The sequence below is a fragment of the Carica papaya genome, chromosome 3 (assembly GCF_054855325.1).
Source record: "Carica papaya isolate Zhongbai chromosome 3, ASM5485532v1, whole genome shotgun sequence".
NCBI classification, from domain to species: domain Eukaryota; kingdom Viridiplantae; phylum Streptophyta; class Magnoliopsida; order Brassicales; family Caricaceae; genus Carica; species Carica papaya.
Window position 1 is genome coordinate 2,768,466 of NC_142311.1, and position 12,458 is coordinate 2,780,923.

The 12,458-nt window shown below is 34.1% G+C and overlaps 1 protein-coding gene across 8 annotated transcripts; it reads left to right on the forward strand.

Annotated features, from left to right (window-relative positions):
• The first annotated feature begins 125 nt into the window (after positions 1-125).
• On the forward strand, positions 126-11,531 carry PDS3 (phytoene desaturase 3). 8 transcript variants are annotated; one of them, XM_088215100.1, is made up of 16 exons: positions 126-425; positions 719-1,005; positions 1,093-1,225; positions 1,871-1,959; positions 2,458-2,515; positions 3,537-3,692; positions 4,200-4,348; positions 5,458-5,577; positions 6,628-6,841; positions 6,925-7,027; positions 7,501-7,548; positions 8,040-8,085; positions 8,886-9,073; positions 9,472-9,634; positions 10,064-10,184; positions 10,810-11,531. In XM_088215100.1, the coding sequence occupies exons 2-15, from the start codon at positions 781-783 to the stop codon at positions 10,169-10,171; spliced, it is 1,800 nt and encodes a 599-aa protein (XP_088071226.1). In that variant the 5' UTR covers positions 126-425; positions 719-780; the 3' UTR covers positions 10,172-10,184; positions 10,810-11,531. The 8 variants fall into 8 exon arrangements, 5 of the variants coding, with proteins under 5 accessions (XP_088071226.1, XP_088071225.1, XP_088071224.1 ...); XM_088215099.1 differs by having other exon boundaries at positions 10,837-11,531; XM_088215098.1 differs by lacking the exon at positions 10,810-11,531 and adding an exon at positions 10,269-10,432.
• Positions 11,532-12,458: the final 927 nt, after the last annotated feature.

A 12,458-nucleotide genomic window follows, 5' to 3' on the forward strand; every position in this document is an offset into this window, starting at 1 on the left:
TTAACAAAAGTTGCAAACATTTTGATACGTTGAACCACGAATTGTTTAAGAAACTAAGAAGAGGACAAGAAGTAATCTTGATTTATGTTGGACTGTAATGCTCTAATTATCTCTTGCCATTTTAATCGGAATATTCTCGTCTCCCATCAAAAAGAGAAAAAGAAAGAAACGAAACGAAAAGAAAAGAAAAAAAGTCCCCCAAAGCCAAGGGATCAGAAGAGCGCTACAATCCAAAATTACATGGGAAGCTCAAGTTTGGCCAGTGCACTTAGTTAATGCCTATCACCAGCTTCCACATATGTTATCAACAACAAGCCCACTTTCCGTTTTGTGTTATTGACAAAATCAACGTGTTTTCTTGAGATTGAGCTCTCTTCTGGTTTTTCTTCTGGGTGCGGTTGAAGGGAGCGTTGTCGATTTTACTGGTATTAGCATTTTGGTTTGTTGTTAATGATATTTCTCATTTTGAGCTCGTCAGAGCAAAGATAATATACAGAATTTTCAGCTTTCTTAGTTTCACGAAACCAGATAGACATTACCCAGAATCAGAAAAGGAGAAAACTAGTTGGAAATTATTCTGATTTTTTTTTTTTCGGGTTTGTTGTTCTGAACTCTGTGTCAGAAGTTTCAGTCTCTATTATGGAGGAGTTAATAATTGCATGCCCATTTCGATTTTTACAGCAGCTCTAACTTCTATTATCTTTTTGTCCATGGAAAGCTTTTTGACTCGGAAGTTGCTTTCAAACTGTTCGATAAAAGCAAAGTTTGGCAACTGCTGAAATGACTTTATGCGGGAGTGTTTCTGCGGCGAGCTTCGGCTGCCAAAGCAACAGAATAGCTATTGGAAACTTTCATTCTGCCGCCTCGAAATGTGGTTATCGAGACACTCTGGATCAAAACAACATACTAGCATTTAGGGTTAGTGAATCCATTGGAGACGGCCTGAGAATTCCCGAAGCACGAGCTGTTAAGATTAGGTCCAGGAACGGTGCCCGCCCTTTGCAGGTTTGTTTCTCTCGAGTTGGTGTTTTAGTATTGGGGAAGGGCAAGGACCTTTCAGTTGTAATTGCTACTTTGGTGCTTGTGGTGCAGGTAGTTTGTGTAGATTACCCGAGACCAGAGCTTGATAATACTTTAAATTTCTTGGAAGCAGCGTACTTGTCTTCATCCTTTCGGACTTCTCCCCGTCCATCGAGACCATTGAAGATCGTAATTGCTGGCGCAGGTGAAAGAATCTTATCTTCTACCTCTGCTAGCACAGTTCCTTTACTCTTTTTAGGAATTTGGTGATGTTTCTGATTGTGAGTTTTTGTGTGTTGTTATTTTCCGTGAACTCAAGTATATACTGCTGCTGGTTGCCCTGTTTTTGACACACTGTGTGAAGTGCATGATATAAAGATTCTTTTATTTCTTGGATATATTGTTTCCCCTCTTTAAAGTTCTAACTCAATCATTACGTCTGTAATTGTCTTTGAAATCTTTTGCCTTCGGCTGATAACAATAGGGACAAACATGCTGCAAATTATTAGTAAGTGTACTCCTCAGGCCAGTGAATTTTTAAGCATTTTGACATATTAGCTTTTCCATATAAGAATGCCTTTCCAGTTAGTTTATTTGCTCTACGCCTCTGAATTCTAGGTTCCTGCAATTTGAGTTTGACTTTTTTTGTTTACATTTTTTCTTCATGTTGTTGATTGCCTTATTCCCAAAAGTTTGTTTACACTTTATCCTGATATTAGTGATTTTTGCAGAATGTAGTGAAGTTCATTCCAGGACATAGATTGAACGAGTGATCTGCCTTTATGTTCTATCTCCTTTTCTTTATGTGTCTAGTTGTGAAATTTAACAAGTGACTGCAAAATTATTTCAGGTTTGGCTGGTTTATCGACTGCAAAATATTTGGCAGATGCAGGTCACAAGCCTTTGTTGCTGGAAGCAAGAGATGTTCTAGGTGGAAAGGTTTTTGTGCTGCTCTATTTAAGACCCATCTTTGACAAGAAACTGAACTTGTGCTTGCCTTTCGCCCCCCATCCCTGACCTGTTTTTTCTAGCTATTATAGATATTTTTGTTCTTCTTTTTATTCTTGATAAATGGTAATTAATCTTCAATTTAGAGACTCGGTGTGCTTAAGATTATGGAAGCATTGATATTGTGTCTTTTGGGTTTCCTGGAGCTGAGTATCCTTACTATGTGTTCACCACTGCTTCCTTTTTGGAAAAAGATTCATGCTTTCGCAATCTTATAGAAATTGCGAAAGAAAGAAAATAATACTAAGATCTTGTTCATAATTTTCTTACTAGGTTTAAAATTGCTGTATACTTTTGGTTCTGCCACACTGTTAATATTTTATTATTATTAGAAGGAAATAATTGTACGCTCTAGTTTCTAACTGCGTATTACACTCATCATTTAAGAGTTTGTGTTGACCGTTGAGGCTTTTGTGTCTTTCCGATTAGGTGGCTGCATGGAAAGATGATGATGGAGACTGGTATGAGACAGGCTTACATATATTCTGTAAGTTCAAATAATCTTTCTCTATCTAGTCCCCTTGATTTCTAAGTATAAACTCTTTATGTGGCTGCACGAAGAGATGTAGACAGTTCACTTTTTTGTTATTCAACTATTTGTTGGTTATATATTTTTTCTTTGACTAGTTTGTTGCCCCACATGATAATGGTTTGTGCTCATTGGTCAAACTAGAATATACCATGTGATGCATAAATAAAGTTGGTATTTTTCTTTTATTTAAGCTTTCCAATGATCATCAACCAATTTTTTAACTGTCATAATGGTTTCATTTTTTTTTCTCTAGTTTCATCCTTATATTACGAATTTTGTTATAATTTACTATTCATCGTTGCGTTTGGCAACGCGGGATATACAAATAATGCTTCTGCAGATTTGAGGTTCACAAATTTGAAATTGATTGCTTAGAATATATCAAAGTTTGGCTGAGCAATTATGAGAAACTTCTGGCCGTAGGTTATTTTCGATTATGACAAATATCTGGAGCTAATATTTTGAAACATCTTGAATCCTTTGCTCATAATGATATTTAATTGCGAAAAGTAGATCAACTGCAGAAAAGAGACAAGGAGAAAGAGAGAGGGTGCTCGGGAGGGTGGGAGGTTTAAGGCTGTAGTATGCTGGTAGAGGGAGGGAGGTTCAAGGCTGTTATACTGAGACTGCTTACTGGATGCTTGGGCAAAACTGTTGATTCTGGGTGTTCCTCTCTATCCCTTAAAAACTAAAGCTTGGGTCTGTACATACACACGCAAATTTCTTCCTAGTGGCCTTTAAATGGATGCGCTATGTCCCTTCCCTCTTGTGCTTCCATTGATTTATTCATCTATTTGCAGCATCTTTTTTCTGGATAGGCTTTGTAGGAGATATGAAGAATTTCTTGAGCATATCATGACTATCATAAATTTGTAATTTGCCCAGTTACTAGGATGCTTATGGAAGTGTTTCTTTTCTTTGCTTAAAGTATCTATTGACTTAAATTACTCTCATCATATGTTGTTTTGTTGGCAAGTTGGGGCCTATCCAAATATGCAGAACTTGTTTGGAGAACTTGGTATCAATGATCGGTTGCAGTGGAAGGAGCACTCAATGATATTTGCAATGCCAAACAAGCCTGGGGAATTCAGCCGATTTGACTTCCTTGAAGAATTGCCGGCACCTTTAAACGGTAAGAACTCAAGTGAAATATATAAAAGTCAAGTGAGGTGTAACTTTGTATATATCTACTGGATCATTTTTTTTAGTAAATAGTGCAAAGCAATCATAATTAGAATGTTTTGGCCGCTTGATATATCAATTATTACAACTATTACCTAATGGTTATTTGTTCAATTGCCTTGGCCCTCGTATACTTTTGTCAAAACTAAGAAATATTTTTCAAAAGGACCTCTTATGGGAGATGAAATAAAATTGAAGTAATAATTGAAGAAAAGCTATCTTTAGCTAACATAAGTTATCAGGTGGTTCAAAAGTTTATCTATGGGGATACTACTTGATTCCCATTCTATGCATCGGATAACTCCTTCAACAATGACTTACATTTTATCATGGCAGATTTTTGGTCGAACATTATAGAAATCTGCTATGAATTTTCTTTTCCTTCATTGTGTATGTTGATGAAAAGCTTCTGGAAGTACAACGCTTACTGTGCCTTTTCTGTGAATGTAACTTGTAGGAATTTGGGCAATTTTAAAAAATAATGAAATGCTGACTTGGCCTGAGAAAGTGAAGTTTGCGATTGGGCTTCTGCCTGCAATGGTCGGTGGACAGGAGTATGTTGAGGCTCAAGATGGTTTAAGTGTTCAAGAGTGGATGAGAAAGCAGGTAAATTGGTCATTTGATTATTCTATCTATCTAAGTACAAAGACAATATGTATAGCTTGGAAAATATTTTTTTTTTGAAATAAAAGTATGGATTGTATTGATGTAAGGGTGCCAAGGGGGTGCAACCTATTTACAATATATTTACAAGTCAATTAAACTATCGACGACAAAACTTAAATCATCTAAACAGTCAATGTTATGTCTCAATATAGTGGAACCAAAATAATGAAACCAACTATCTATGATTTTGTTAAAATATAGCTTGCAAAACATTTTAAATATTTGGTTGGGTCGTCTTGGGTTGAGAGAAATGCTTTGCACTGGGGCTGTTCCTCAGCACTTCGAGATATAGTTATCTTGTTCCTTGGCTGTCTATCCGTGCTAAGTGTTGGCCATTGACCTTTCCGCATGGTGGTTAGGCTCACATCCATGGGTTTATGACCTAACTTGTTGGTACTAGACTTGAGCATCAAGATGGGGGATCGCCTGGACCTGTATATATATTCATGTCTCTTTTTTCCATTTTCCCGATGTAGGACTGTCTTACCTTAGCAAATTTAGTAATACATGCTTCACTTTTGCATATTTTGCAATTTCTAATTTGTCGTAATAGCTCGTGAACTTGCATTGACGGAGGTTCCAGATATTCTTGGTTAGGGCTTGTGTTGCTTCTTTTTCTTTCCCCAGTATCTGTGGAGGAGCTGACAAAATGAACAAAAACATCCTGGAGCATTTTCTATGAGCTTCTATCAACTGAGAAAAATTTAACAGGAAAAGGAGGAAAGACAGTGCAAAATTTTGATTCTTAAAAGAGGATATGATTGAAGGTTGGAATTCCCCCTCAACCAGTTCCTTAAAAAATTTATGAAAATTTGAGTCATACAAACCATGTGCAAGCTGTTCCTTACAAAGGCTTGGATACTGCAATCACTTTTTCTTTAAGAAGTAAAAAAGTAAATACTTGATTTCTTGTAGTATGTACGGATTTTTTGAGTTGAGTTAATATTGTTTATTGGTTCAGTTTATCATACTGATGCTATGTGCTACCAATTAAGGAGTATAGACTTCGCCTGGTACTTGAAAATAAATTGCCCCTTTCTTTTTTTTAGGGCATACCTGACCGGGTGACTAATGAGGTGTTTATCGCTATGTCAAAGGCACTAAACTTCATTAACCCAGATGAACTGTCAATGCAATGTATACTGATTGCTTTGAACCGATTTCTTCAGGTACAGCAAATATTTGTGCTTCTCCCATCTCTATTTTTCATGCCTATCTTGGAGCGGACTTTATCATTATCTTCCCTAGAAGACATTAAAATGTTGTCAGATGGTAGGCCAAGTTGCTTGCTTCCTGATGTGTGTTATTGCTTTTAACTATGGTTATGTGCTAAAAGAATCAGGTCTTCTTGAATGTCTGAAAGTAACAAAGTGATCCTTCTCTTGTTCAGATCTGCTCCAATTACCAGTTTGTTATTTGGAGTTTGGTTGTCATTCAGGCTTCTGACAGTCCATTGTCAAAACTAATTTTGGTAGATAACAGTGATTTTTGTGCATGGGTACTGGTGCTCATTTTTTTCAGAGAAGGGTCTTTTTAATTGAACTAGCATTTATGGCAGTGTATTTTGGAAAAATAATGGAGTTAATTGGAGAAATTTGTGTAAAGAAACAAATAACAAATCATGTGTCAGATATTCCTCATTAACTCGATATTATTGGTCAACTTCGATACATTCCTTTCTACCAGTTTAATTTTTATTTCAAAAAAAAAAACTTCGATAAATGTTCTCCCTTTTAAATTTTGTGTGATATATATTTTTAAAATATTTTTTTTATGAGTCATACAAATTAATTATTATAATTAAACTATTAGTATTTAATTATAGGATAAATTACTGCTTTTCCCAATATACTTAATTTTATTGCAATTAAATTTCTTATTATTTTTTTTCTGATAGTTCAAGATTCTGCGATTTGGTTTTTCATTTCGGATAAAATTATTATTTTTTAGAAAATTTTTATGCATGTATGTGTTTTTAAATTATGAAGAATTAAAACCACCTCAATAGTAGAAGCATGAGTCATAGTCACATTACAAGGTCACTTCAAAACCATAATTTTTCTTGTTACTTCTTTCCAGGTTATGTCTGTCATAGAACATTTTATACTCTGAATGTATATAAACCTATTCATAGATCTTAGTGTTTTTGCCTTCATAATCACCTTTAAGATCTTGTCACATAAACTGATTCATAGTATGTCAAACCATGTCAAAAACAGGAGAAGCATGGTTCTAAGATGGCATTCTTAGATGGTAACCCTCCAGAAAGACTCTGTATGCCAATTGTTGATCATATCCTGTCACTAGGTGGTGAAGTGAAACTTAATTCTCGGATACAGACAATTGAGCTCAACAATGATGGAACTGTGAAGAGCTTTATACTAAATAGTGGGGATGTGATTGAAGGAGATGCTTATGTATTTGCCACTCCAGGTTTGCTTACTAGTTTAGTTTATATTACATTATATATGTATTCTAATCCTGCTTCCTGATCTTGGATTTTGTTCAAAAAATAGTTGATATCTTGAAGCTTCTTCTGCCTGAAAGCTGGAAAGAGATCCTATACTTCAAGAGATTGGAGAAATTAGTTGGCGTCCCTGTTATTAATGTTCACATATGGTCAGTGGTAGCTTTTGTTTCTGTGACAGGATTACACTAATCTTAGTGTGTTAGTGCATCTGGCTGTCTGTCTTTCTCATTTTATTCTTTCCTCACTGCCTGGAAGTATGAAAGCCTTTTCAAGTTAAATGGTGAATCTATGATTTATTGGACTATATTTAGGCTGGAAATTTCAATGTTATGGAAAAGGATAAGGTGATGGAATGTGGAGTTTTTTTCGAAGTATGAGGATTGAGAAGTTATTGTGATATTCTGAATGATCTGGAGTTGACTCATCAGATGACTAAGAAAAGATTCTTATTGGTAGTGCCTTCTATTTATTCTTTATTGTTCTTTCTAGAGATATCAATATTCATCTTTATTTCACTGCCATTTCTGCCATGTGAATAAATCCAATACGCATTTCTAAGTACAATAAACTCATTCAGCAGTTATCTATGGTTGTTACTGACATTGATCATCTTCAATTGCAGGTTTGACAGGAAACTAAAGAACACATATGACCACCTACTCTTCAGCAGGTTGTCTTCTTTTCATTGTTCAGTTACATTTAGCAAAAACATGTTAGTGGTCTTTGCTTATTTTGTTGGTTTTGCAAGAATATCCAACATCTCTGATACAACTCAAGCTTTGGTGGTTTGAAAGATTGATGGAAGTTTTTGGAACTCAGAAAATTACTATACTCACGTTCTAGCAATCTCTGTAGAAAGAATTCTTCTCCAAAAATCTGAAACCACTACCACCATTATCAGCATGTAATAATGAAAAAGCTGGTGACTGAAATTGTCGGCTGCTGCTTCTCTTTTCAAGATAAAGCCCAAATTTCGTGTGGTTAATAGTTTCTCTATTTTAGTTATAAGGTTTCAGTTCTAGGACAGACGATTTAGTTATTTGTACTCTTTCAGGTTAATAAATATTATAAACAGTTGTTATGTTTAAGTTTATTATTATCTTCTCATTAAAATTGATATATTTAGTTATTCTCTTAAAAATTTTCCCTTTTTCTTTGCAGAAGTCCCCTCCTGAGTGTATATGCTGATATGTCTGTAACATGTAAGGTAAAATTGGCGGTGTCTTTTTAATCTGTCATATTACCTCTCAGAAAGTTAGACAAGTTTTGCATGCAACTGACTTTATTTTTGTTAGATATCTATCTTTTCGCTATACCAGCCTATTTTCCGTATTTCACTGGAATCAGAGAGAATATACCCTTAATTAGCATAATGTTCGGAAAAAAGGAATTATAACAAAGCTAACTTGATGTTTTTCTCTGTACCATGCAGATGTCCTGATTTTCAATAAACAACTGACTGTTATGTGTGTTTTGCTTGACATTATTCTTCCCTTGCTATATCCTAGTTTCTAATAGATTTTGATAATGGAGTAAAAAATGCTATTTATCGTGAATGCACACCTTGCTTCATTTTCAAAGTTCAAGTGTGGGCTGTGTTCAACCAAGAAAAATTAAGGATTTTATTAGTGGTTACCAACTTGCCAACAAGAAAAAATAAGGAAAAGAATGTGAGCTTGGGTTTGAAAAGTCTCCAACATTTTTCCTATTAACAACAATACAATTGGATTTTGATCGCTAAAAGGATTGCTAGAACTAGGTAAAGGAATTGCATGTATAAATTGATTGTAGATAATTTGTTTGTGTAGATCATTATGAGAAAATGGAAATTTATCAAACATATTTTGCTCTGTGAAATTTGTCTATTACTTGTATAGATTAATGCATCTCCCTTGCCTATTTCCGCACTAGGGTAGCAAGAGAAGCTAACCTAACTATCTTCATTCCAGTCCACTACCAAAAGACTGAATCCACTTTTTGGTACTTATTTCTTTTGTCCCTTTGAAGGAATATTACAACCCAAATCAATCCATGCTGGAGTTAGTTTTTGCCCCTGCTGAAGAATGGATTTCACGCAGTGATTCAGAAATTATTGATGCTACAATGAAGGAACTTGCAAAACTTTTTCCTGATGAAATTGCAGCGGACCAAGGCAAAGCAAAAATATTGAAATACCATGTTGTTAAAACACCAAGGTTAGCCTCGTAATATAGTTTCCAAAATGGGGAAATCTATTTGAATGGTGGGTGCATAAAATTTTGAACTCTCATTTCTTGATGCTATTAGCTTACTTTTCTTCTTCCATAAGATTCTAAAATCATAGATTTTGTTGACTATTGGATTTTGCAATCTTTTTACGTTGGAGTATTCAAGACCTAGTTGTTTAAAATCTATTGTTGAGGCAAAAGTTTGAAATTCCATTACTTTTAAGTTAGTCCTGCTATTTCTCTTTAATATGTTCTATGGTGTTTAATTGGGTTCGGGAGCATTTTAACATTCTATAATAATTAAAATTCCACCAAAAAAGATCCATTGAAATGCACACACTGGTCGGTTAGTACTCCAGAGTCCAGCCTAACCAATATTTTTTTAGGTCTGTCTACAAAACTGTCCCAGGTTGTGAACCTTGCCGCCCGGTACAGAGATCTCCTATAGAGGGTTTTTACTTAGCTGGTGATTATACTAAACAAAAGTATTTGGCTTCAATGGAAGGAGCTGTTCTCTCAGGGAAGCTTTGTGCACAGGCTATTGTACAGGTACTTACAGAGACTAGCTTCTTTTTTTGGGGGAGATTCTTAATATTAGCCTTGTTTTCTGCTGCAACATTCTATAAAAGTCTGTTTCCCAAATTTCAAATTGAAATCAATCAACTGCTTTAGATTCCCAACACGGTATAACTAGAGGTGCCTGCCGGAAGACATTAAGAGGGTTAGAACAAAATACAGAGGTTCAACATATGAAATCACAATTCATGCTAGCCATAAGAGGCACTAAGCGACTGTTGGAATGAAATATCAATAATTTATATTACATTTAAATGCACCCAAAACATTTAAATTCTTGAGCTTCCAATATAGACAAAGAGATTCTGTGCTTTTTGTTTTTGGTCAGAGAAAAGCTTCAGATTGCGCGCATAATTTCCAATAAATTGAACATGCAGGATTATGAGTTTCTTTTTGCTTCAGCGCAAAGAAGGTTGGCACAGGCAAGCATTCATTGACAACCCACGAAATAGTGGTCAATACTGCATGAACATTTATACAATTCTTGTGAGCTTCTTCTGGATCTTGTAAATCAGGGGTATAGGTATTTATTCTTTTACCTCTTTGAAATATTGGATATATATATATATATATAATTTGTCAAGCTCTTAAGATCTAATTTTGGCAGGCATTCTTCAGAATTGTCATTTCCTCTCCAGTTATTTGTGATATGTTTTTTTAGAAAAAAGACGTGTATATTATCAATTTACCAAGTTTATTCTTAATGAATTGGGAACAAGGACAAATTGTGTATGAAGTCATGTTACATAATAATCTAGAAATTGTTAGTAATGATACTTTCTTAAGTAATTATTTTGTAGAATTACTAATTTACTGTGAGGAAATATTATAAAATTATTACATTCCACAGATCCCCACATAATCTTTTGTTCCAATCTCATCTTGGAAATCAAGCAAGCCGTGCTGAACATCCTTTTCAATTTCCAAAGCTGACCCAATTCATTCCCCAACTTGAAAATTAAACAAACTTTTCCTCTCTTTCAGCGCCCATAACGTATCTTCTATACTGCATATTTCAATGCTGTCTATGTTCATAAATCCCCAGCTTCAACCCCTTCCTAGTCTTCCTCCTTATTCTATAGATTATCTTATGTTTATATTTATGTGTCTATAAATATATATACATGTACACGCATCATCCTCAACAGCTCCTGCACTTAATTGCATGATAATAGGGGTGCAACTATCAGCCTCTTTATCTGCAAATTTTCTTCGAAAATGGCGGATTTCCAGCTACGGCTCAAGCCAGCAACCAGAAGGTTCAATACTCCATTAAAGAAGCAGCAGCAACACGGGTTTACTAGAAAACGTGCTTCTTTGATCAAGGAGCAAAGAGCCAGGCTTTATGTTCTTCGTCGATGCGCTACAATGCTTCTCTGTTTGTACATCAATGGAGATGACTAGCTTGCTGCAATTTATGATATTTCATGGATTGCCACTTCTCTCGTTTCCAAAACAAAATTCTTTTCAGACGATTTGAAGAACATATTTTTCTACACCAGCCTGCCACGTTCTGGATTTTTCTTGAGGATTTTTTTGTTACTGCTTGTAGAATCGAAGATATGCGATCAGGTACAATTTTGTTCTCCTTTTTCAACTCTTTGTCGGTGCAGGCTCATCTGGGTTTCGATCAATTCATGTCCAGGCCGACATTCATTTTTGACCTCTTGATAATCATCTAAAGGGTTTATTAGTGCACCAGAGAAATTAATTAATTTCCCAATTATATAACTTTATATCCAGATGAGTTTCTCAGCTTTCTTCAGTTTTCAATATATTTTCAATTTTTTTTTTTGTAATTAATTAATTAATTAATTTGCATTGTCCAACTACTTATATATGAATAATAATGGTATTATTTTTTGTTTAATTTTCTTTATCAAAAATAGAAAAGTTCAAGAAGCTATTTCCAACTCTCAGGATTTGTATGATTATATTTATTGATACACATATTAGCTTTTATTATTTGACTTACCAGCAATTTCTCTGCGGTGAAAAGTCATAGACCATAGTTAATCTATGTATATAAAAATAATAATTAATTCACTGAAATTAATAATTTTTATTAGAAATAATTTACTTGGATACTATTATTAATATTAATTTATTCATTAATTAATTACATAAAATATTTACTTGTATCGGCTGACTTAACAAAATGCAGACAATTAATTACTGTAATTTCACTAACACATCACTGAATTAATAACATAATCGGATGTTATGGGTTTAGTTACTACTCCTACATAAAATACATATAAGATAATAAATTTTATATTTTTAATAAGATTTGAATTTGTAATATTTAAATAGAATATAAATTTTTTTTAACTAATCTGTATTTATGTAATGGCTAGGGGTGATAGATTGACTGGAAGATGATTATAAGAGTTTGTTTATTTAGAAAATTACTGAGAATCAACATTTAATATTTCATTGCAAAAGGTTAACGACAATTATTTGTTTTGGAAGTAATTCTGCCACGGTTTCACCAAAATTATAAATATGTTACATCTTGCAACTACATAATTGTATATTGACCTGAATGCATTTGACTTAAAATGTTATGTAATGTTTGTTTCCATAAGTAAGTTAGACTGCTCAACCTTGAATCACACGAGTGGAAAATTACTCTAAATCAGAAGTCAGACAAAGCTTCAAAATAAGACCTTTAACTCCGTGACTATCGATCAACTTGTCGAGTATTGACGAGAGCAAAAATTGATTAATAATTTTTGTTATTATGGAAAATAATTAATTATTGAGCTTTTATTGATAAAACAATTTACAAAATTAA

Excerpts from the sequence above, each read along its gene's own strand:
- PDS3 (XM_088215100.1), top strand. The coding sequence starts at position 781 with ATGACTTTATGCGGGAGTGTTTCTGCGGCGAGCTTCGGCTGCCAAAGC. Across the intron at positions 1,960-2,457 it reads GAGATGTTCTAGGTGGAAAG|GTGGCTGCATGGAAAGATGA; the intron begins GTTTTTGTGCTG and ends CTTTCCGATTAG. Across the intron at positions 4,349-5,457 it reads AAGAGTGGATGAGAAAGCAG|GGCATACCTGACCGGGTGAC; the intron begins GTAAATTGGTCA and ends TCTTTTTTTTAG.